Here is a 25,000-nt window from a genome sequence, read left to right as displayed (position 1 = left end):
CACACACACACACACACACACACACACACACACACACACACACACACACACACACACACACACACACACACAGAATATGACGAACACATACACACTCTCTGACATGGTAACATTGATGGAACATGATGGAACACGTCAGAGAGATGATTTATCTCATGTTGGAACACTGATCAGGAGAAGAAGGGTGGTTCACCCCGCTGTGTGTGTGTGTGTGTGTGTGTGTGTGTGTGTGTATACCTGCCAGTCCAGGCTTCAGTCCCGGCTGCTTGTTCTTCTCGTAGGACTTGAGCATGAACAGCGGGATCCCGGCCACGGTTTTACCCTGATCTGTCCGCAGGCCGACGCCTCTCCCAGAGGAGAAATAAACTCCTCTGGGCATCTGCTTCATCTCCTGCGTCACCAGGGACGACAGGAAGAGCTCCAACGCTGTGAAGGGAACAGGAGCATGTGGACGTGTCCGGCTCTAGAGCTCAACAAAGGTTCACGTCCGACCACAAACCGCTGATCATCATTGACATGAGAAGTGAACATCCGCCCAGCCGAGCACTGAAAGTTTCTGTGTCGTCACTGACCTGGGAGAACAGAGCAGCTGGTCCGAGTCAGCAGCTTCACATACGACAACCAGGAACCGACTGATCCTTCTTCTCCTCGTCTTCCTCCTCCTCCTCCACCTCCTCCCGTTCAGGTGGTCGGACCTGCACATGCATAAACACCCAGCTGACAAACCTCCATCAACTCATGTAGGGTAGAAGGAGGGTGGAAGTTGTAGTACTGAGGTGTCCCACCGGGAGGCGCTAGTACTCTGCTGTTTATCTACAAGCTCCATTTTATATAAAATCAGCTCAATCAACTTATTTTGGAATTAAGAAAGTGTGTCTATGAAATGTTTTGTGCCCCCCCCCACTTAAAATGAACTATTGACTGTCACCACATGTGTAGACAACATGAGTCTTATGAAGTTTGTAAAATATAAAATATATAACGTTGTAATTCCACTTTGACTGAATTACACTGGAAGTCGTTGGTTTAACGAGACAGGCTGGGGGGGAAGGATGACGAAGAATGGGTTAGGGGTATAGAGACGTACAACACGTAAAGAGACCTAAAACAACAAAGAAGATGAAGAAGAAAAAGAAGAGAGAAGAACACAGAAGATGAAGAAGAAGAAGATGAGAGAAGAACAAGACTGAAAGAGGAGGAGGGGGAGGGGGAGGAGTGGACAAGGTAACGAGGTGTCTTACTGCCTCAGGAAGGTGAGTGATGGTGTGAACCTCTGCAGGAAAAGCTGCCAAAGCCGTGAAGCCACATCTGGACAGGTGTGGATCCTGGGGACCAGAGCTTAGGTTCATCAGAGAGGACCGGTGGAAGACACCAGAGCAGGAACATCTCCTCTCACACACTGCTTCTGCTCACCCCACCGTGTTCACGGCGTACCTCCAGAGGAAGCTCACCACCTGGTCCTTCAGTTTCTGGACAAATACAGACAGACAGATGACACCTCGGCAGCAGGTGGACGTGCTGGGGCTCGTCGGTCGTCACCTCGTAGTCGTCTGACTCCACGGCCAGCTGAGGAACCAGAGCTAGCAGCTGACAGACGCCCTGGACCATCAGCGGGCGAGAGTCACAGCTTAGCTTAGGACCCAAACTTCTCCATGTGGACACGATGTCCACGACCTGCGGACGACAAACGGCACTGAACGTCTGTTTCCTGTGGCTCCACTGTCTGATCCCCTCCTGTCAGTGTCTGATAAACGTTCACAGCTGATGATATATTAGATGGGTGTGTGTGTGTGTGTGTGTGTGAGAGAGACCTCAGCTCTACACAGCTCCTCCAGGCCTTTCAGAGCCAGAGCAGCAGGAGTCCTCCAGCTCTAGTCCCGTGCACCGGTTCAACGTGCACGTGATCGCTGCCAACATGTCACCTCCATGCTGGTAAGGCCTGATAAACACACACACACACATGAACATAGAACATGCTGAACATAGAACAGAATAGAACCAAAAGAAACAAACAAAATAAAATCTGATTTTTTCTATTTTTTTATTGTCATTATACAATGAGTTGACAAATTAAGAGCACTGCTCTAAATAATATGAAACAGTGCAATAAAAAGAGAACAAAGTTCTGGATAATAAGATCATTTAAAAAAACATAATAACGGCTGACATGTGTCTCCTCCCATCAGTCGGACCAGAGCTCAGCAGTGTTTAGTCACCTCTCTCTGCAGACGTCCCTCAGGCAGGCAGCACCGGACAGGAGCTGCTCCCACTCCGTGTCCCTCCCCACCAGCACCCGTGGGTCCTGCTGAGCCAGCAGACGCTGCAGCTCCGGGTACACGCGGTCCTTCCAGCCAGACAAACAAACAAACATGGGTGGGGAGAACGGATGAGAGTTAACAGGAGAGTTGCTATGACGACCAACAGACGAGGAGAAACTGAACCTGTTTTTTCCAGAGCGACGCCAGCAGACGCATGGCGACCGGTTTCAGCTTGGGGTTGTCGGCCAATGTCAGGAGGGTCCTGCAGCACCATGGGAACGCACAGCTGTCAGCACACGCAGAGAGACGTTACGACGGGAAGACACATCCTCTCTGCAGCGTTCTTGACAGATGACAACACAGGTCGTCTGTCTTTGTTTCCAGCCACAGGGACTGAAAGTGAACAGATCTTGTTGCTGCACTAACAACAACGAGCTGGTCGTCACGTTCCTCTCACCAATCACCTTTAGTTCTAACGACAATTTGGGTTGACCAGGATAATGGAGGAAGAGTTTAAACGTGAGTGCAACAGAGACAGACAGAGGAGCAGCAGCTCTGCACCTTATGAGTGCCCAGGTTGGGCAGACAGTCGAGAACAGCACGAGCCAGAACCGGGTTCTTTTCCTTCCCCAGCTTCAGTAAGAGAACAGGAAGTAGAGACGGGACCTGAGGACACATGAAGGGAACATGTCACAGAGAGTTCAGACACTGATCTGTCGGGGTGCAGATGAAGTGTTGGAGAAGAACATTCAGCATATTTATGGACATATCATCATCATTTGCACGAAAAAAGCTGTTGTGTGTGTGTATATATGTATGTGTATGTATATGTATATGTGTATATATGTATACACACACACGTTTGCATCTCAATAAATGAAAATTATGAAATTATTAACTATTTTTAAATATTAAGAAAAAGTAGTCAAATATTGTTAAACAACACTGTAAAGCTAGATTTTGAATCTCTTTTATATCTTTGTATTCTTATTTATTTCTGTTCATACTTCTTTTGTGTCTTTGTATTTCTTCTGTATTTCTACCTTTGTTTTCTGTTTGAGTGAACACACACACTCAACACAGTTTTCTACTCGTCGGTTATTTGACATTCCCCCCGTGCTGACGTGCGTCCTGCAGTGTTCCTACCTGAAACGGGTCGGCGGCAGCGACGGCCTGACAGGCGTCCAGCTGCCAGGTGGCAGACGTCTTCCCGACCCGTGATGAGGAGATGGGTCAGAACGAGCAGGACGGAGGATGGCACCTGCTGGCTGGATGACAGCCCAGAGCCGACCGACAGCAGCCAATCAGAGGCCGCGGCTGGATCACGTGACACTTTTCTGAGCACGGACAGAGTCCACTGTGAGTTCACTGAACCAGGGGCTGAGAGGACGAGTCGGTGGCTGGACGCACTGCGGAGGAGAGGAGAGGATCTGGGGTCTGTTGAACGGGGGACTGCGCATATGGGCGGAGGACACAGACAACAATGAAGCAAGGTAACGGGTCCAAACAGGCCCCGGTGAGGAATTTACACAGAGTGAAAGTTCCACTGAAGAAGACAGTTCCAGCTCCAGTGTTCAAGTAACACTGACAATCACTGATTCATCCTTATCCTTGATATTTGCTGAATATTGTTAAATGATGTGTTGTAATAATGTAAAATAAGATAACATTCAGCTAATGGATATTTACAATATATAAGAAAGGCAACATTACTAACTGATATACTAGATTCAGAATGCACAGAACAGGTGATCACACTGATTCCACCTGCTGCGGTTCTACCTGCTGTGGCTCCTCTGTCTGACTGCTGATGATGCTGAACAGCCTGTGAGCCAGGTCCTGGTTGAGTTTGTGTGTTTGCTGCTCAGCCAGCGGCTCTGTGAGACCGGAACACGCCAGGAGCTGCAGCAGGGGAAGAACCAGCACCGGACCCGACCAGGGACACGACCCACACTGCTCCGGAACCAAGGTCAGAGCTAAATAAACACAACAATCAGATAGAGACCACAAACAGGATGTAAATGACTGTTACATATTGTCACACACACACACACACACACACACACACACACACACACACACACACACACACACACACACACACACACACACACACACACAGTCACAGTGTTATACACTGTTACACACTGTTACAGTATCTGTATACACGTTATATAGTTACAGTGTATTGTTATATATGTTACAGTCTCACACAGATACACACTGGAGCGCAGTTACAGCTGCACATGGTTACAAACAGGTTGCACAATGTTACACACTGGTATACGCTGTTACACATAGTGACACACTGTTATAAAGTATGTCATATTTTACATATTATATTCTTTACAAGTACATGGATTTATTTTGCTGATACACAAACATACTTTCCTATGCGATGAAGTCAATGACAATCTTTTGAAACGTTGTATATATGAAATTCTTGATTAACTTTATTAATCTTAATCACTGTGAAGTTGGACAAGAGTTTGTACAAAAGGTTCCTTTACCTAGTTTGAGGAGGGCAGGTCTGCTGAGCTGCTGGAGCGTCGAGCAGGAGCAAGGCCACGCCCATCAAGAGCTCGTCAATGGCAGCTCCTGCAATCACACATAGAACTGTGTGAAACACCCATGAGCAGCAGTCTGCTTCGAGTGAAATGTCTTCACATCACCTGCTGGCATGACGGCAGGAGCCCCTGCATGAGGCCGACGAGTGGTCGACAGTCCGCGTTCAGCTGGAGGCCGAGATGACACGCGCACAGCAGCTGCAGCAGCAGCCCGACGCGCTCCGACCTCCAACGCTCGTCTGAGGAGACGCTCAGAGCCAGAAGCAGAGCGTCCATGAATCCACACAGCTCCAGGACGGCTTCCACGCTGTCCAGCTTTCCACACAGAGAAAACACAATCAATAATCTGACAAAACCCAGATTAACTCAGTCGTACTAAAGATGATCCACCTCGTGAGTGGTCATTTCAATCTGGTGGAGATTTTGTTGGAGCTGTAGATACTTTTTAAAGATTTTATCTGCCGAATGAAGCTGTTGAACTCTCATTCTTTGATTTTAATGACGATAAATCAAATGCATTTTGTAAATATACATAATATTTATACTCTGTCCCTCCATCCTGTCCTAACTTTGCTGCTGTGCCACTTTTACTGTGCAGTATAATTGATTTCACACACTAGGGGGCGGCCCGTCATGATGGCTTGTCAGAATATTTCAGCTGAGTTCAGCTCAGACTGTGGATTCCACATTGATATACGCCAAAAATCCCCATTTCTTCTGTAATATACTCTCATAGCGGGAAGTACTGCACGACGGTCACGTCCGTTTGGGTCAGAGGTGTATTTTTGAACCTGTTGTTCCTTATCTCCAACTTGCTCCAGTTACAGGTCACGGGGCCCTCATCTCATCATCTTCGTCACATCCACATTCTGTCTTTGCACCTCTATGTTCACCTGTATGTGTGTCACTAACTGCAGAGACACCGGAGCAGCTCGTCAGACACTGGGCTCCTTTTAGCAGGAGTTTCATCCTGAGGGACTGATGCAATGGTGGCGTGTCCTGGCAGCAGCACTCTCAGGAGGCCATGGCGGAGGAGGGCGTGCTGGGGCGGCCTCACAGGATCACAGTACAGGTAGCAAAGGAAGGGTGCCAGAAAGGTGATGTAGGCAGGTGCGTTTCTGGAGCGGACACACGTCAATTAGCCTTCAATTGCCAGTCACCCCCCACCAAAATAAGTGGATAAATACCAAAATAATTGTATTACATGCAAAGTCCCAAATCCATAAATTAAAATGTTCAAATGACAAATCCCAATTTTGCATGTTAAATTTAAATTAAATAAAATTAAACATCTCATCTATCAATTACACCACAAATTTAAAAACAAAACAACAAAATACAAATATAAACTACTGGCACATGCATGTTAGCTTACACAACTGTTAGCTTGTAACACTATTAGCTTACAAAACTGTTAACTTGTAACACTATTAGCTTACAAAGGTGTTAGCTTACGAAACCGTTTATACAACCGTTGGCTTCCAGAAATACTAGCCTGCACAACTGTTAGTATACAGCTTGCAGTGTTTTTCATAATTCAGTGCTCCAATCATGTCATTCTCAGCTTTTCGTTCTGTTTTGGTTCTGTATGCTTTCTCATCTGAAGAGAGATGACCGGGGACCACTTCTTTTTGGGAGTCTCTGTCAAAATTGTTTGGTCTAATAAATGTGTTCACACCAGATAAAACAAACCACACAGGAGGAAAAAACAAACTCCAATTCTATTTCATGGTACAACAGCCTGTTGGTGTGACCTGGTAAAAAGACCCACGTTCCCCAGTGTGCTTCGGTGCGTATGTAGGTGTACTGCGACTGACACCGGTGTGATAACGATTTGGAATGAGGCGCCCCAGGTGGTTTTAGAAGTCGTGTCATGACAGGGGAAGTGAGTGGTTGTCAGGTTTAAGACACTCGCCTGTCAGCAGCCTGCTGAATGAAGTCATCAATCACAGGCAGCAGCGCCGGCCAACAGTCCGGCCGGGTTCTCCAGAGCTGTGATGAACGGATGAGGGCGGCTCCTGCACCACGGGACAACAGAGCAAAGACCACGTTCAGACCGTGATTCTGACAATATTCACGTCAGTTTGATGGACAAACGTCAAAGATGAGACAGCGGAGACACAAGTCTTACAAGTCTTTCTCCTCCGCCAAGGAGGCTCTGTAGTTATCTGACTGTCTCCTAAGACCAGTCCAGACTAAAGATTCCAGGTGCAACAACTTGAAACTATATACATCCTCTTGCAACCGAATGGTCCAGCAACACTGGCTTTCAACAGTACAGTTCACACTGAGCTCACCTAAACCACTGTGGTTTCCACAGCAACGGGTGCAAAGTTACGTGCCGTAAAGCAGAACTCAATTCCTCTTGTTTGCGAATTTCCGCGACACACTCTCAGCTTTTTTCCACAGCATCTCAAGCTGCTGCTGTGAATAAATGATTTCACTTGAAAAAGACTTAGCGGCATGTCGTTCTGTTGTTATGTGACTGTTTCATGAGTCCTGTTCAGACCAAAGGTTCCAGGAGCAACTGAACGGCTGCAACAACAGTCCCGCTGCTCCTCGCCACTAGAAGTTGCAGGAGATACCGCCTGTTCAAAAGCAGATGATGGTTGCAGAGCGTCTGAAAGCTTCCTGACCAGTCACCTGTGAGCTGGCGATGGGTGAGGCTCTCTGTAACGTATCTCAAGAACACAAACATGCTAACTATTGGGCGATGGACAAGACAGACACATTCACATTCAAAGATCATTATCCTGACGAATCTCCCCGTATGGAACAAACAGTTGTTCACTGTTTTATCGTTTCCAACCGTAGCGTGAAGCATCCTGCCGCTGCTCGTTACATAGGATCGCTATGGTGACAGACGTCTGATGGCTTCCTCCTCTTGGCCTTTCTTCTCCTCATCCTCCTCCAGAGTCCAGCAAACACATTTGAACCAGACAGGAGTCACAAAGCCATCAGGGTCAAAGCCAAGGTGAGTTCTCTGCGTATTGTTACGACAGGCCAAAGGGTTAACATAACAGGGCCTGAGTGTGTGTGTGTGTGTGTGTGTGTCATTACCTCCATCAGTCCTCACGCGTCTAAATGAGGAAGGAAGTGCAATGACTGGGAACAACACACACACACACACACACACACACACACACACACACACACACACACACACACACACACACACACACACACACACACACACACACACACAACACACACACACACACACACACACACACACTCTCATGGGTTTTCATTCTTCTCCTCTTCTAATCTGTCTGATCATCTCGTACACACACAAACACACACACACACACACTCAGAGTTTACTCCCGCCTATCAGCCTCAGTCTTTCCGCCAGCATACAAAGGGGGCAGTAAGCCACAGCTACATTCCTCCTTTTAGTTCAACTCCAAGTTCAGCACTGGATCAGATCGCCAGGAGGCAAACGGGTTAGATACCATCTCTCCCACCCCCCCACCCCCCCGACTTCCAGGTCACATCTGAAGGCTGCAAGTCTGGGCTGGACCTCTGAACTGGACCGACCTCCACAGCGGCGTGTCCCCAGAGACTGGCGAGAGGACAAAGACACTCGTCTTCCTTCATGACGGAACACAAACACTACCAACAGTCGACATGGCGACGTTCCAGATGCTCTTGGTGGCTTTTGTCAAAAGCGACTTGTGACAAACCTTGCAACTTTTTCTGGTGTTTTGGAAGGGTGAAAGCATGTAGGATTCTGAACAGGGATGTCCCGATCAGGTATTTGATTTTGAGACCGAGTCCTGATCCCATTTATATGCAACACATTAAGAAAAAATGATCCAAGTTCCCTCGAGTTTGTTTTTTTTTTTCCACTGAAAAGAAGTTTCCAACATGAACCTTTATTACAGGTGTAATTATTGCAGCACTGGTTTAATCAGGGTTAACAAATTAAACAGTGCAAATCAATCTACTGATAAATGAATCCATTTGATCATAATTACAGTAATTGGATCAATTTGTAATTCTTACATTGAATGAAGCGTATTTTTAGTAAATATGCCTTATTATTATTGTTATCCTCTGGTTCAGTCAATATATTAATACGTTTACAGGCTGATGATGATGACTGATCTCCTGATGATGATTATCTCCTTTTTGCTTCGAATAAGTGGAGTATTTTTTACTTCAACTGTTGCTGGAAATGTCAGTGTCGCCGCTGTTTGTCATATCGTAACAACAAACTTGGATGATGTGACGTAGGAATTCCCTTCGGAGCAGATGTTTTATGGGAAGTGCCTGCCCTGAGCCTCGAGGACACATGAGATACGAGCCGTAGCGTCGGACAGAACGCTGATCCCTGCCGGGTGTCGCTGGCGGGCTGCGGTGGCAGATTGCAGCGGGCAGCAGCACGAAGGACGTCAACAATGGGCACCAGTGTGCATCCTCCATTAATCCCACAGCATTTACAGTCACCCAGCGGTGCCAGGCTCTGCGGCCAATGGCAGGCCGAGACTGCCGGGCCAACGGCGCCACCCTGCTGCCCCCAGCACATTCATCCTCCCACCGGGGAGGTGCACGCGCCAGACAGATGCGGGGAGCAGAGACAGTGATGAAGACAGAATGAGAAAGAAAAGGACAATGAGAGAAGGGCTGCGGGACTGGAGGGTGGAAAGAAAGAAACAGGGGCTGGAGAGGAGAGATTGGGGTGTGTGTGTGTGTGTTGTGTATGTGGGGGGTGAGGGGGTTGGTGGAGACAGAGAAACGGAGGAGAGGAATGGGAACGGTGAAGAAAAAAGGGGGAAAAAAAACAAAGCGTCTCAGTCTTTTTAGCGTCCCGCTGGAACTGATTAAAGCCCCGGGATCCTGGAAGAGGTGCAGAGCAGGGGGGTTGGGGGGGCAGGGGGCATCCAGGGCTGCTGCAGGAGCCCCCCCAACACACACACAGCTAACCATTGCTCCTTGAAGACAAACGACAACCAGGTCACAGAGGACGAGTCAGCAGTTATTCCTATATTGTAGCTCTACTCTTGTACAGTGTGTGTGTGTGTGTGTGTGTGGTGTGTGTGTGTGTGTGTGCACTTCTGCCTTGAAATCCCTTTGATGTTCAGTCTTTGTTATAAACTTTGTTATAAACATGCAAAAAAAAAAAAAGTTTGTTTATTTAGTGTAAAATAAAAAGTGCTTTGGGACACTTTGAGTCTGAGAATGGTGTCACTGTGACCGACAGTCTCTGGCTGATCTGAAGTCAGATCCTAACAGTCCCACAAAGGCTTTCTGACCTGATGGAGTACAGACAGGAGCCTCGCTGGTCGGCCTGCATCTGGAGAAGTCGTCCAATCACCTTCATCAGCCCCTGGACGTTCCTGTCAGAAACAGAACAGGGACCACGTGACGTCAGTCTTTAACGCAGCACATCCAGCTTGAGTGTGAGAGTGTGTGTGTGTGTGTGTGTGTGTGTGTGAAGTTTCTTCTGACTAATAAGGTAAAAGAGGATTCAATGAAGCTGATCCATAGATGCTATCAACTCCATCAAGCTCCGTCTGTGAAGCTTCCTGACAGATGCTCTCATTTATTTGGGTATTGTGAGTGAACTGTAGAATTAATATATTTATAGTTGCTAATACTCGCCCTGATAAAAAAACCTTTTAAGTATAAACAGTGAACACAGAAATAAAGATAAAAATAGAAGGTGGAATAAAATGGAAATACAATGATGACAGATCTTATTAATCACAACAGTTCGTATTCATCTAAATTTACTGTTGGCTAGGAAAAAAGGAGCTTGTGCGTGGGTGTGTGTGCGTCACCTGGCAGAGGGCAGGAGGTTGAGGACGCTGTTAAGGACGTAGTGGAGGTCTGCGTGTCCCTGCTCCACCAGCAGCACCACAGCGTCGCAGCAGGAAGAACGAACCAGAGCGCCGCCTCCGCCGCCGCAGCACTGCTGCCACAGAGCGTCCAGCGCCGCGCCCTGACGACACGTCCAGCAAGTTGACGCGACAAAACATCCTGATTTCCTCCGTCACAGTTCTAATACGTCCAATATTCACATGCATATGATTTGTCAGACGGTGTTTCCTTTCTTTCTCCTTTGGTTTGTGATTTGACTTCCTCTTTTTCTTCATGCTTCTGTCTTAAGGAAGCTGGATAAATAAATGATTTCATAATGATTGAGGGAGGGGAAAAAAAAAAACTTAAATAACCTTTTGTATGATGTTTTTGAGAATATTCAACTTGTGTTCTTCAGTGTGACATGAACTCGTCACCTTCTTCAAATGTCTTTTTTGACAAAGTCAGGTCTTCATGATGATTTAGTTAAAAAATATGACAGCGATATTTGATGGGTGGGACGGTGACAACGTGCACATAATGCAATTATACAACAACAAACAAACAAACAAAAGGAATACTTTAAGGAATACTTTAATAATATTTTTGTATTTATTTTCATTCCTTCAATACCTGCGGACTTATTATATCATATGATATGATATTTATTCATTCATTATATGACATACTCATTTTTTTCATGAGAAACTGACTTCAGGATCTAAAATGACATTTTAAGACGTCACCTGCACAGACGACTGAGTTATTTGTCCATTGGCTCCTTTTTCCTTCAACACAGCTGCAACCAGATTCCTCACCGTCTGTGGACAACAACAAATCAACAACAAACACCAACGTGAGGAACACACGAGTGAATGGGGATTTGGCACGGAAGAGGAAAGTCACAAACGGTCACATGTGGTGCTTGTGTGTGTGATCAATTATATGGACACCGTTGTGGTCTGAGGCTTGATGGGTTGTAAATATTCGCAGCACGTTTTGTTTTCGCGTCATTTCCGGTACGTGCGTGACGGCGCTGTTTGATTTGAGGACACCGCACGAGTGTTTGTTCAAAGCAGAAGCATCAGTCCATCGTCTGTTCACATATTCACCATGTGACTGTAAAAAGCTGATGAGTTCCTGCAGGTGAGAGGGACAGAGAACACCACTTCTGTGGGAACCCCTGCTAGAAACAAGAGACGGAGGGGTTAAAGGTCAGCAGCTCACCTGCGCTTGTATGACGGGGACTGTGAAAATCAAGCTGCGCCGTCAAACTCTCCATGGCGGCAGCTGGGGGGTGAAAACATCAGAGAAACACGGTCAAACCATCAGAAAATATTCAGGCTCCTGTTTCAAACCATCTTCTCAAGTGTCGGCGCGTTAACGTCGTGACGGCAACAGCTGCTCTCTCTGATGACACACACACACAAACATCAACCCCCCACTCCTCCCCCTCCCTCAGGTGGGCCGGCAGAGGACCAGCAGAGGACCAGCTCGTCTCAGGTTGTTCTCATCCACCTGCCAACAGGTCACCAGCTGGCTGATGGCGGGGGGGGGGGGCATGTTCATTGTCCTCAGAGGGAGACATCCCACTTCCTGTGGTCAACCTGAAACTGCTCCCTCAGCGCCGCCATGACTTTTTTTAATTTTTAATTTTGAAACACAAACAAGACCAACCTTTTTGGTACAACTATTAACATATTTCACTTTATTTGTTGCTTTATTGTCAACATTTGACTTATTTTAGTCATTCTTGCACAGAACTGACCAGCCTCATTTATTTAAACATCTAACGACTAATTTAGATTTTAATTGTTTTTATTGTATTATTTCTTTTATTGTATAAAATAATGTCTGTATAATGACATATCTGGTGGTCTTTTGCTCTGTTTGTTGTAGTTGTATTCAATTCAACATTAAAATGACCTCTGGTCACATTTCTCTTCACCAATGATACATTAGTTTCATTCTAAAACAAATTCACTGCAGACAGACCGAACAATCCATATCGTCACCCTCATAAGTAACATTTTTAACATTTTTAACATTTTTCTTTCAAAAAAAGGAACCAAGTCACCCATGAAGAGGTGACTTAGACACAAAAAAAACCGCAACTTGCTGACAATATGTTAGTTAGTGTGTTTAGGAGAAAAAACAATAAATATTTTACAGCAAACCAGTAGAAACACACAGAAAAACCAACAATAGTATTTATCTTCCGAAAACATTGTTTACTTCAGTGAAACAGTTTGTGTCAAGTGATAGAATGGTTTAACGTTACTGACACACACACACACACACACACACACACACACACACACACACACACACACACACACACACACAGCCACACAGCCCACCCCCCCTGTTATCTGTGATAAGCAGCCTGTGGACACGTCCCATCCACCAGCAGCTCTCACTCATCACCGGCTCCTGACGGCTGCAACAGGTACGTCAGCTTCACCTGCTGCTTCACGGCCGCTGCCACACACACACACACACACAGACACAGACACACCACACAAACTTATCTTTTTCATCTACACACTTTATCACACCTACCACCACTGACATCTCCACAGATTCCAAACTGAACCCAGAGTCCCCATCAGGGAGAGGTTTGGTTTGGGGAGTCACCTGCTCTTGTTTAAGGCACTGACTTGTTGTTTTCCTCATTTTCAAACTGTCCACGGTTGCTTCAGCCTTCAAGAGTTTGTGTAACCAAATGTTCCAGTGGTTTCTACGGCACATTTACCTTACGACTACAACAATATAGGGCCGGTCCGTACTGCCAGGTCCTGCATTCGCCATAGACCCGAGGACAATGCGTGAACAGTGTTGAGCCAACAGTGCTTTAGAAATGACTCTGCTGAGGCTTTACTGCATGATGTCGCTCAGTGCACGTGCCACACTGGCACCGACGGGGTTTTTACTGGCCTTTTCAGGAGCCACAACACTTTTATTTACAGTCGATGATGGAAGGGTTTTCACCTCCGCTCACAGGCCACGATGGGATTCTATGATCAGTTCACAAACATCCTTCACTTAGGGCTCATTTAGACAAGTTGGAGACGAGAGCTTTCATGTCCATGTCTACTTGTTGTGTCTGTTTTATCCTGTTCTTACTCTAATTTTCTTGGTCAGTTGGAGCGTTCTTGTGAAGCACTTGAATTTACTTGTTTTTTTATTTACAAGTTAAGTCTGACAATCGGGGTTTTACCATCGAGGAGATTTTGTTTTAACTCCAGTTTGTTGTTCTGCGTGTTTGTCAAAAGCAAAGAAAAAAAAAGACCAGTCCCAGCCAACTCAAACATGACTTACTGTCACATGACTCGAGGAAATAGAAACCTGAAACCTGTGAAATACTCAAATACGTGAAGAACACTTCTGTGTCCAGTTTGTCACAGTTTTGCTACTTTTGGATTTGTTCCCATGGTAACTACTGGCAACAGCAATAGAATGATTGAAATGGAGGTTGTCGTTCAAATTGCTCCAAGATTTTTGAAAGTTTTCTGATTACCCGAGTTGATGATCAATCAGCTTATCAGTTCCACTGTAGCATACACCTGAGTGGAAAAGGGAATTTCCCACACAGGACGAGTAAACAGATTATTTCTTTTACTACTTTCTTTGTCACATAATGTGTCCTGTTTGGCACCAATTGTTGACACACACCGGGGTTGGTTCCAGAAAGCAGGTTTAGTGAAAATCCAGTGAGTTAAGCCGGATCAATTGAACCTGAATTCAAACATGAAACTTTAAAGACATTTGGTTTGTTTTCTTTCCGTTTACATGACAATAAAACTGACAAATCAGCAACCAGTTTTCCTTCAAACACACACACACACACACACACACACACACACACACACACACACACACACACACACACACACACACACACACACGCGGTAGAACTGTACAATCACTATCTACAGGTTTGTCACATGGACCTGCTTCCCTCCTGCAGCTTTCACAGCAGTTTAGTTGTTTTAGCAAAGGAAAAACGTTGAAATAACATAATTCAAGCATTTCTGTTGATGCCAAATTAAAGTCCACATCCTGGTTTGTGGCTCCTACATTTTCAGCGGTGTTTTAAATAAACCAATATTGATCTGAGAGGTAAATGTTTGTAGTATTAGCTCGTTACCCAAGCTGGTTTTCGTTTTGTCGTGCATGTTTCCCTCTGCTGCTGTCTGGTGCCACAAACTGAACCGGAAGCTTGTTCTCACAATTTCTAACTGAACAAAACACGAAAACGTTAATAAATGAGTGGTGAATGTGAAGTGCTACAAACAAGCATGGCAGTGTTGTGCTAAGCTAACGGAGCTGGCTAACGGAGCCGCACTGAGCAGCCAGGGGATCGAACATGTGTTTGTTCCAGCTGAAAACAGCTGCTACAGGATGAAACTTCTTCAATTCAACTCAATAGGCAATAAAAGTTTGCTCACTACTGTTCAGCTTCTGCCTTTTCCTGCCGGATCCAGAGTCACTGCGAACTACGGAAAGAAACAGAGGACAAAACTCACTAAACACACTAAACGTCACTCTGAATTAAACAGCTTCTTTGTTTGATTGATTGTTAGTTTAGATGTGTTCTGCTTTGTCAGCATAGCTAGAGCCTGCAATTCACTGAGAGTATTATATATCATATTACATTGATATTATATTATATTATATTGATTTTCATGGTCCCCTGAAGGGGACAGTAAAAGTGGCATGAAAGAAAAGACACACACAAGTCAAATTAACTTAAGAACAGCTGTGTCATATTAAAATAGCATAAAAATGAATGAATTGCCATTATTCAACGAGATGTACCTGACGGTACAATAGCAAAACGTGTTGTAGAAAAAATATCAAATTAAATAAGATAAGATAAAATGAAACTTTTTTAATCCACAAGGTAATTGTTTTTCCAGAAGATGGTTGAAATTACATTCATAAAATACACACAAAATAAACTAAAAGATAAAATGGAAAGTTATATAAAATAGCTGAATGAACAAAATATACAAATTGTACACAATATGAATATTAACTGTAAAACCAATCCTAAAACTATTACTAAAACTCTTGACTAGTAGTGCATTTTGTCTTTGTATTTTTCTGTGTGGTTTTAATGCAAAGACCAATTGTCCCTTTTTGGACGAATACAGTTGAAGTTGAGATCAAATTAAACAATGTCTGTGAAGTGGTAAACGGCAATAAGGAGACACCTTCAGGGGCAGCTCGGTCAATCAAAAACTTCATCTTCACTCTGTCACGCGGACGGTTTTAAACCAGTTTCAACCTAAATTGAACACTTCCATTCTCTGAGCTCATATGCCACACAGTTGAAACATTAGTTGTCATAACACACCTAGTCAGTGAGTTTGCATGACACGTGGAACCTGCTAACGCACCGCTGAGTCGGTTTTTGTCTGGAACTTGAACGCCACACAATTCCTACTCGTTCGCCACCGTTTTTCTCATTGGCTCTTTGCTGCTCGTGCTTCTTCTGTGCGTGCCCGGCGGGGGGCGTCCAGCTGCGCGTGCGCTCTGCCCCTCTGCACCATCACGGCAGCCGCATTGAGCCAAAGGATGAACGGAAATGACATAATTTGCTGTTCAAAATAAAAGAACTTTATAGTTTGCAACTCAGACGTTAGCATGAGAATTTTACCTTTGAGTTTCCAGCTGATGCGAACAAATAAAAAACCGGACCAAAGCAATAGTTTGAATGACTAGTTAGTGTTAAATAAATAGAACACCATTGCGAACTTTTGTTTTGATTGCTAATCTAACAGGCTCCTGGATAAGTTCCTTTGTAACACGTAACTATAATATCAGCATATTTTACTGTTCATGAAAATTACATGAAAGATGTTACTGTGAATATTGCACAATATAATAAAATAATAATCACAGGACGAATAAGAATGAACATTAAATCTGTCTTTTTTTATACATTTAATTTTTTTTATCTGAAGACAAAGCAATGTCAAGTTCAATTGTGGACATGGATATATGTTTTTTTGAAAAATAAATTTCAATAATGCAGACAATAATAACCTTACAGACACGTTTCTTGAGTTATCTTTCAATTGTCATTTTGTCAGATGCAAAAAAACGTATTCAGTAGCACATTATTATTACATTGGATCTGACTTAAAATTGTTTTTACTATACTGATTTTGTTTATTTGCATCATGTTTATTTTTCATTTGTAGAGTTATTTATTTTTTGCAACATGATCACAGTTCACAGTTCATGTGACATGATCAACGATCATTTGATCTGTGCAGGTTCAGTCAGTCAGCCTCCTTATTATTTACTCTTTTCACTGCAAAAAAGGGGTCGGATTTCGTAGTTGTCTTGTATTCGACGCGAAGACCTTTATTTTGAAAGCCTTAGCGGACGCTGCGCGGCTGCTGGCGGGTTCTTGACAGCCGGTGAGCCTTTGAAAGTGTGTGTGTGACTCCGGCGCAGAGAGAGACCATGTCCGCCGTCAGCAGCCAACTGCCCGCACCTTCACTCTCCCTTCACACGCATTCTCCATGAAGCCTCAGTAACGCGGCCTCAGAGATGGCCAGCTCGGTGAGTAGTCCGTCGGGGGCTTTTCTGACGGCCAGGCCGGCTCGTGAAGTCTGTTTCCGGACGTTTTTTGCGGTTGTGTCACACCGGAGGAGTCGGTGTTTTTTCACTCCGTAACAGGGATTTTCAAGCTAGCTAGCTTGTAGGTGATCCGCAGCATGAGCAGAGACCCCTCCCGCCCCCACAAACCTGTCGGATTCAATAGTGAAAAAAGTCTCAAAGGATGTTTTACGGTAATTTTAGGTCGGTCACAGTCTATTCTAATGTCTGCAGACGCCCGGAAAACGGGCACAGAATCAACTTTGCTTGTTACTTTCAGCAGGATTTGTTGGAAACACAGGGAGGATTTACGAGCAGTGGAGGTTTTTAGTTGTGAATGCGCTGACGGACGTTTCACAGCATCGTGTTGCTCCGCAGGGTGCCGTTCAGGTGAAACTAGAACTTGGTCATCGCGCCCTGGTCCGGAAAAAACCCACAGTGGAAGGGTTCACCCACGACTGGATGGTTTTTGTCCGAGGACCAGAGCACAGCAACATCCAGCACTTTGTGGAGAAAGTTGTTTTTCACCTGCACGAAAGTTTCCGAAACCAAAAAGAGGTAAGAACCGCCAATTCTGCGTTTTTGAAGTTGACCCTGAACGCGGCTTGATAAAGGACCCATCAGTGATACTTTGCATGTTTGACCATGGAACCTCTGAAGCTGCAGAGAACATCCAGAGGATCTCTGTCTGCTTTGAATGTTGTGGGTCCTTTGTCCAGATGCAAAATGAGGAGAAAGGACTTATGTGAATCAATTCAAGTTAGAAAGTTTTGTTGTAGTAGATGGAAAAGGTAGAAAATGATGCTTTTAGGGGGTTTTCCTTGGTTGTAGCTCTGCAGGCGTTTGTCCCATGCACATGTTCACAACTGACATAGGTTCACGTTGATATTCACTGGTCATTCAACCCGAACAGAGGCTGCATCTGTGGCTGGGTTTGCTGGTGCACTGAGTCAGTTGAAATCTAATGTCAGAATCTAATGTCACTTCTCTGACAGAAGTGAGCTGGGGGTGGAGTGATGGAAGCAAACGTACTGTGTGTCTTTGATGTAAAGGAGCAGGTTTTTGTTCCCGAGATGGATGTAAAGCGACGTGAGAAGTGTGTGAACACTTGTGAAAACAACAGAGGAGGTTCTGTATTGACTCAGATGTTTGGCAGGCGGTGCCTGGCTCAAAAGATCCATGTTCCTGGTTCTCTCCTCATCCGCCATATTGTTTGTGTACCTGTTCCCAGCAGCCTCGTCCTCTGCTGGCAGGGGCTGAGGCTGTAACAGTTGTAACAGCAATGTGCTGGCTGGGTGTGAGACGCCCAGGGTACCTGTTGAGAGGAGCTGCTGAGTGTTCAGACCCTCAGTAGAGGATGATGTGTTCGTGGACCTTCGTGTCTCCCGGACGTTTCTTTCTTTCATCAGTTTTGTTGTTTGTTCCTGTGCTAACAGCTAACACCCTTAGTCTCCATCCCCTCGTCTGCTGCAGCTTTCTGCTCCTTTCCTTCATGCGTCACCTTCGTCCTCCGGTTTGTCAGTCAGGAACTGGTCCAGATGTTCGGTCGGTGCAGCTGCTTCAACGCGGGGTCCTGCTGAGTGTGTTCACTTTCATCAACTGTGACACAACACAAAGCCGTTTCTGTCTGCGTCCGTGGCTTCACGTTGTAAAATTAACTTTCCATGGAAATTAATGTGACTCTATAGGAATCAACAGGAATATATGTGGAATTTACAAAACGGAAGATTTAAGTAAGTTCTGTTGTGTCATCACATTTCTGGAAACACGAACTGAACCAAATGAACCTTTTAATAAGTCAAAGTGTGTGTGTGTGCGTGTGTGCGCGTGTGCGGTGCTCGCGTGCACGTGCGTCCACTGGGATCACATGATACGATGTTTGCCCCAAAAACACAAGTTCCACCACAATACGACTTGGATTCAGAGGCCTGCAATCAATTTAGCACAATACATACCAATTAATCACAATGATCATATTTCACTTATAAAAATACTACGCAATGTTTTGTCTTAGGAGTTTTATTGCTGAAATGTTTCATGAAGTAAAATGTAAAGTTGAATAAATTAATTTTCTGTAAACAGTCACTTGTTGTCGAAACAGTTTGATGAACTGTCAGATGTATTTTACTCAGTTTGGAGTTTGAGCTTCAGTGTAGGATTAGCATGCTAACATTAGCGTCCTTATGAAGCTGCTCCACCATGTTGGTCATGTGACCTGGATATTTTGTCTCCTAACTATGCTTCTCATATACGTTGTTTCTTTTTCTTGTTTGTTTTTTGTTTGTGTCTGTGAAGTTGTTTGCTGTTGTTTTGTTGTTTTGACCCTTGAGGTGGAACCAGCATGTGAAAGAAATGACAAAAAAAGGCATTTCATCTGATGGATGACGATATAGATCGATGGTTAGCGTTTCCATGGATTGATTGGTTCTGCAATAATCCATCAAGCCGCTCATTTGATTAGCTTGAATCATTCATGTTTCCTTCCTCGCATAGTTAATGAAAACCGGCTCCTGCTCCACAGCTCACTTCCCACCACACTCACTGCTTTTCCTCCCGTTCCGCTGACCTACATCTCTCGGTAAGAAAGGGGAAAAATAAGTGACAGTCTCGTGAGTTCTCACAAACCTCTTTTGAAGCGCCGCCGTCTCCCCAGCAGATGAAATAGCAGCGGGTGGCACCAAACGAGGTGCTTAAGCAGTGTGAGCCTCCGCCGCCTGGTGCCAAAACCTCCACCCTCTCACCGCCTCTTCCTCACCTCCATTTGGGGAGCAGCAGTGCCATTTGGCCGTCCTCCATGGCAACGCGTCAACACTGGCCCATTAACAGCGAGGCGATAATGAAGCGCGGGGTGGCAGCTTCACTGACTGAATTATGTTATAAATCTTCATGTGTGTCTGGCAGCTTCTCAGCAAACCCTTCTCCTGTGGGAGGACCGCCAGCACGGAGTCACTGTCCGTGTTTTGACTGCGTCACCTCGGGGTCATCAAAGTAAACGGCACTCGCGGCCACGGAGGAAACAGCTGATGGCTGAAATCCTCACACTTGCCCATCACATGTAAACAATACAGGTCTCTGGCACCGACGTTGCATTTTGAAAGTAAGAAAACGTCCTCGTCTGGGATGTTTTCAGCTAGCGGCTCTTTTTGCACATTGAGTTGGTTTTATGGTGGTTAGCACTGAACAGGAGGATGACAAATGACCAAATTGGTTTGTGTGTTTTAACGTGTTCAGGAAGTCCAGACACCGAACCCTGAGGAGCTCCTGGTGAGTGTGAATGAGCCCTGCGTAAAAAGGGTTCGTTCAGTGTTTGAACATTAACACTTGTCCAAGTGTGAGGACATTCTTTCTCACTTCCCAGCACATTAATGAACCGTTTAAAGACGGAAGTGATGGTGCGGGTTTGGTGGATGAGCAGAAGTTGATTGAGAGGAGCGTGTTGGGGAGCAATCATGAATGTACACACTCAGTCATACCCAGTATTTATCGCTATTTAGACACATATTATACTCTTATTGCTATAATGATTACATCGTGCAGTTATGTGGGGTTTTTTTCACTGCTCTTATTGTAGAAACGCTGTGATATAAATGCAACCAAGAATGAATGCAATAAATGCATGCATTCTCTGAGCCTTGAATCACCTTTTGCTGCTGTCACAGACTTTTTTTCTACAAACTCAGTGTTTGTGAACTAATGTGGTCATTTACTGAAAGCGGTGTGTGTAAATCCAGATTAAAACCCCGTATCCACTGCGATAAATGTTTACTGGGATTTCTTTTTGCCTGGATTTAATCAGATGGCAGCGGTTTCTTTAAGACTGCGTGTGCTGGTGTGTAACAGGTTTCTAGGGAAGTGTAACACAGCATTCACACTAGAAGCTCCTGTGCACGCTGATGAAAAAAACCATGGATCACCAGCACAGACTCTTCTGGGTGGTGTCATGGTCTTCTGGGGGTGTAGTAGTCTTCTAAGGGATGTAACAGGTTTCTAGGGGGTGTAAGAGTCTCCTAGGGGGTCTAGCAGGTTTTTGGGGCTGTAACACGTCCTGTTGCAAGAGGCTGGAAGAAGGAGAATCTTTGGTCTGAACTGGAGTTCTTCCTTTATCTTAACCCTGGGAACAAGTCTTCAACTAACCTTTGAAGGGGCTCCTCAGGCTCCTATCGGACAAAATGTCCTCACTAGGTTGGTTTAAAACACACACACATGCAGTGATTGAGCCAACATGTTCGCCTCTGGCCATTTTTCTGAGCTCTGTGGAACACGAGCGTTAACCCTTTTAACTTCCTTCATCCTGCGCTCAGACTGAAGCTGCGGTCGCGTCCGCATACCGCACAAGTCAAGTCACTGCAGTGACCTGAGCAGAGGATGCTGCTGAAGTTTGTCTCCAAAGCTGCAGCGGATTCCTTTCCTCTGTTTTGTGGCTTTGCTAACAAGCGCTGTCGGAGCTCAGATGATGCTGCGCCATAGTTGTCACGGGAGATGAAGGATTGTAGGAGATCCCTCTGAACCCTCTGGGCACGGGCCGTTCTGGGAACATGGAAACGGATCAAGACGGGTGAAATCAAACCAGATAAAGATCAGTTCCTTTTCCTCATGTCTTGTGTTTTACTACAATACAATCGGAACACACCATTAGTCTTGGCCAAAATTTTGATTTGTTTTTTCTTTTTTGACCTGGCAGGTCTAATTCCAACTTTACTCGAATCGACTTTTTTTTTTTCTCTTCCGTTTCCATCAGGGGATAGAACTTGGTTCTTGCTGCCCGTTGTGGTTCCTGGTCTGTCAGTTTCTATGAAGCTGAGCTGATACTGACATGTGACAGGCTGTCACCCTTTGATTGGTCACACAGAGAGCGAGATGATGTCCCAATGATGTCTCGTCCCGTCATACGTGGACGCGCCACTGGTGTGACCGTTCAGCACCGATGAACCACAGCTTCCTCAGGAATTCACCAGTAATTGTTTTCCAGTTGCTCAGGAATCATACGTCTGAGTCGCGGTGAAATACAAAGAACATCACAACATGAAAGCTGCAGGCTGGCAGCTGGTGCCGGAATGAAAGGTGTGTGTGAGCGTGTGTGTGCTGGTGTGGCGGGGGTCAGGAACTGAGCTGTAAATGCTCTCCCATGGTTCAGTCAATGAAAGGAGGTTGGAGGAAGTGGTTTATTGAAGCATGGTCTATACCAGTGCCCCCTCACAACACACACACACACACACACACACTCTCACACACACACACACACTCGCCATAAAACATTTGTCTTTTATCTGCAGCACCTCCACGCACCAACACTCTTTGGCCGCTGTCACTGACTTCCTCTTTGTCAAATCAATCAATTGTCCCCAAATAAAACTGAGAGTGAGATTTTGGTCCAGAGTTTGTTACTAAGTCCGAATCTTGTAAACGAGTGATGAAGTGATGGTTCAACTGTCACAAATAAAAGAGTGAAACATCATCAGGGTGAGAAGTTTCAGTGAGATTATGTGCAGAAGTTTGGGGTTTGACATTTTCTGTCTCAGAAGTTAATTTGTTGATTTTGATTAATCTATTAGATGGAAATTTTACAATCATTGATTACTTGACTGATATCCTGAAGTGTGTCTGCCACAGAAGAGTTGAATGAAACCTATTTACTCCATTCCATGTGCTGGCCTGGTGGTCCTCAAAACGGGTAGGGATCTTCTCTTCCTTCCTGTGAGACACCTGAAGATCCAAATGCTCCTGCATATTCTGATAATGGCTCTCGAGGGAGTTTGAGAGTCGGCTGTCAGTCACACACAGCATTGCTCCTGCTCTCTGGAGGTGGAGATGCTTTTCCTTCAGGGGATGTGTATTTGTGTGTCATTTCCTGGTTAGTGTAGAGCAAGAGTGTGAATATTGTATAATATTTCCTGGCTCATGCGTTTCCAAACATAAGAACTCAGAGATTTAGAAATCAGGACAAAGTAACAACAAAATCAAACAAAAATGTAATTCTCATGACCGATATGACTCGATAGCCGACTCATTTACGCGTCGGGTACGCCATAGGCTGACGTCTCCATCCCAGAACGTAAACTACGTGACGTAGTTAACACAGACGACAACTCTGATTGGACTGTTTGCGTCATGTGACTTTCCAAGCTCTCGGAGCATCACTTGTGTGTTTTCAGAGAAAATAGAACTAAAGGTGAGAGTGACAGCCATCTTGTTGTAGTTTAGTGCGGTAACAAGCGGACACAGACACATTGAAGTAGGTTGTGGAATTTTCAAAGATGGAAACTATGGTAATTAACCGAATTTATGTGAATAAATGTGGAATTTAAGAGAATCTAAGTTTGATGCTTCATAGTGAACTTCGCAGCAGCTTCACCAGTTGAAGATGCTTCTCATGATTGTAAGTGGAGTGTGAACGACCCCCCGTTCGACCTTTAGCTTCTGCAGACTGGCCCCCCACGGAGCTTCTTATGGCTGACAACACAAAGTGGGAAGTTTCTTGAGCGCTGGTATTTAATCTCAGCAGATTAATCCCTGACCCCGTCTGTGTTGTCCAGTCGGCCTGTTAGCTGATTAGACGGAGGTCATGTGGGTCAGCGGCTGACTGTTACGAAAACATCGCACCAGCTGTTTTTTTCACAGACTGTGCTCGTTCAGGGCGAAGACATGATCCTCGCTGAGCTGCTCAGTGCCACTTAGGGAAACTTCTATCACCACTTCACTTTCTATCGCTGTGATGTCTCAAGGATGGGAAGAGAACTTGTTTGTGAAAGCTCTAGTGTCGTCGTTCTTTCATCCAGCTGTTCAGTGCTGGTTCGGACCTGTCGGACAGGTGCAGAACATTCAGAAGCACTGGTGGTCAGGCGTACAAGACACATCACTGATATCTGGAACGTCAACAGAACTCTGATGCATCAAAACAACGTTCTGAAAGTACGTCAACACCTGTTCTATTGGAAGTCTTGGAAGTTCTTGAAAGTTCCTGAGGTACTGGAAGATGCTGGACGTTCCTGAAGTCCTGGACTGATTCTGCAGGTGGGTTACCGAGAGAAGCGCTCTGAGCACATTTAGAAGTGATAAATGAATGAATGAACCACATGAGTGTGTGTTGTGTCCGGTTTTGTTTTGCCACTGAAATTGAATTTGAATTCAAGTATTTGTTGTTGTAAATCCATTGTATATGCTGAGTGTAACACAATACCTAATGATCATTACAGTAGTCTCCTTTTAAAATGATCTTCATTGGTCGTCTTCTTCCAGGTGATTTCACTGCCTGTTTTTCTCTCCTGTGCTGACGTCGAGCTCAGCGACACAAACCATTAATCAGCTCGCATCTGAGCTTCAGCTCTGCAGTGGCGTTTGGTATTTTTTCCCGTCTTGTCTTTTGTCTTGTAACTGCAGCTCTTTCTGTGTCGCCAGCCTCATTACAAACCAGTCTGTGTCGAAAGGCAAATACATAGTGACTGGCATTGTTCAGTGATTGGCATCACACTTAAAACCAGTGGCATGTGAACAAACGGACGGTTCGGTCCCACTTTGAAGCTCCTGTGGCCGACGGTCCCCGTTACAGGTCAGTGGGCGCTTTGTGCATCTCCGCCTGCAGAGAATGGTGACTTCGCTGCACCGACGTCTTCTCATTTGTTTTGCTTCATCACGTCTTCATAATGTTTTTTCTCCGTTCTGCAGTTATTTCACCTGTTTCTGGACCATCTTGAACTTAAATTGTATTTCATGTCCAATTGTCCAATGAGTGCAAATGAGCGAGTATTTTTTATGTTG

General features: G+C 45.1%; 1 protein-coding gene across 1 annotated transcript in view; it reads right to left on the bottom strand.

Annotated features, from left to right (window-relative positions):
* LOC144741084 (focadhesin-like) overlaps positions 1–21,772 on the bottom strand; it is a gene marked incomplete at its 5' end in the record, with an annotated part of 29,547 nt that extends 7,775 nt beyond the window's left edge. The window contains 29 exon segments of the mRNA XM_078623743.1: positions 238–426; positions 573–620; positions 623–695; positions 1,242–1,308; positions 1,414–1,469; positions 1,540–1,674; positions 1,812–1,868; positions 1,870–1,939; positions 2,217–2,344; positions 2,442–2,522; positions 2,524–2,544; positions 2,820–2,924; positions 3,405–3,446; positions 3,448–3,612; positions 3,614–3,710; positions 4,015–4,234; positions 4,769–4,784; positions 4,786–4,856; positions 5,059–5,171; positions 5,749–5,943; positions 6,741–6,805; positions 6,807–6,843; positions 10,084–10,167; positions 10,612–10,772; positions 11,377–11,451; positions 11,743–11,816; positions 11,858–11,920; positions 13,058–13,111; positions 21,677–21,772. Of these exon segments, the coding sequence (XP_078479869.1) occupies positions 238–426; positions 573–620; positions 623–695; positions 1,242–1,308; positions 1,414–1,469; positions 1,540–1,674; positions 1,812–1,868; positions 1,870–1,939; positions 2,217–2,344; positions 2,442–2,522; positions 2,524–2,544; positions 2,820–2,924; positions 3,405–3,446; positions 3,448–3,612; positions 3,614–3,710; positions 4,015–4,234; positions 4,769–4,784; positions 4,786–4,856; positions 5,059–5,171; positions 5,749–5,943; positions 6,741–6,805; positions 6,807–6,843; positions 10,084–10,167; positions 10,612–10,772; positions 11,377–11,451; positions 11,743–11,816; positions 11,858–11,920; positions 13,058–13,111; positions 21,677–21,772 (2,658 nt within the window).
* Between the last annotated feature and the right edge of the window lie 3,228 nt (positions 21,773–25,000).

Source organism: Lampetra planeri, unplaced genomic scaffold (genome assembly GCF_965212315.1).
Source record: "Lampetra planeri unplaced genomic scaffold, kcLamPlan1.2.h2 scaffold_420, whole genome shotgun sequence".
NCBI lineage: Eukaryota > Metazoa > Chordata > Hyperoartia > Petromyzontiformes > Petromyzontidae > Lampetra > Lampetra planeri.
The sequence above is the reverse complement of the archived record's forward strand: the minus strand, read 5'-3'. Positions and strand labels throughout refer to the sequence as shown.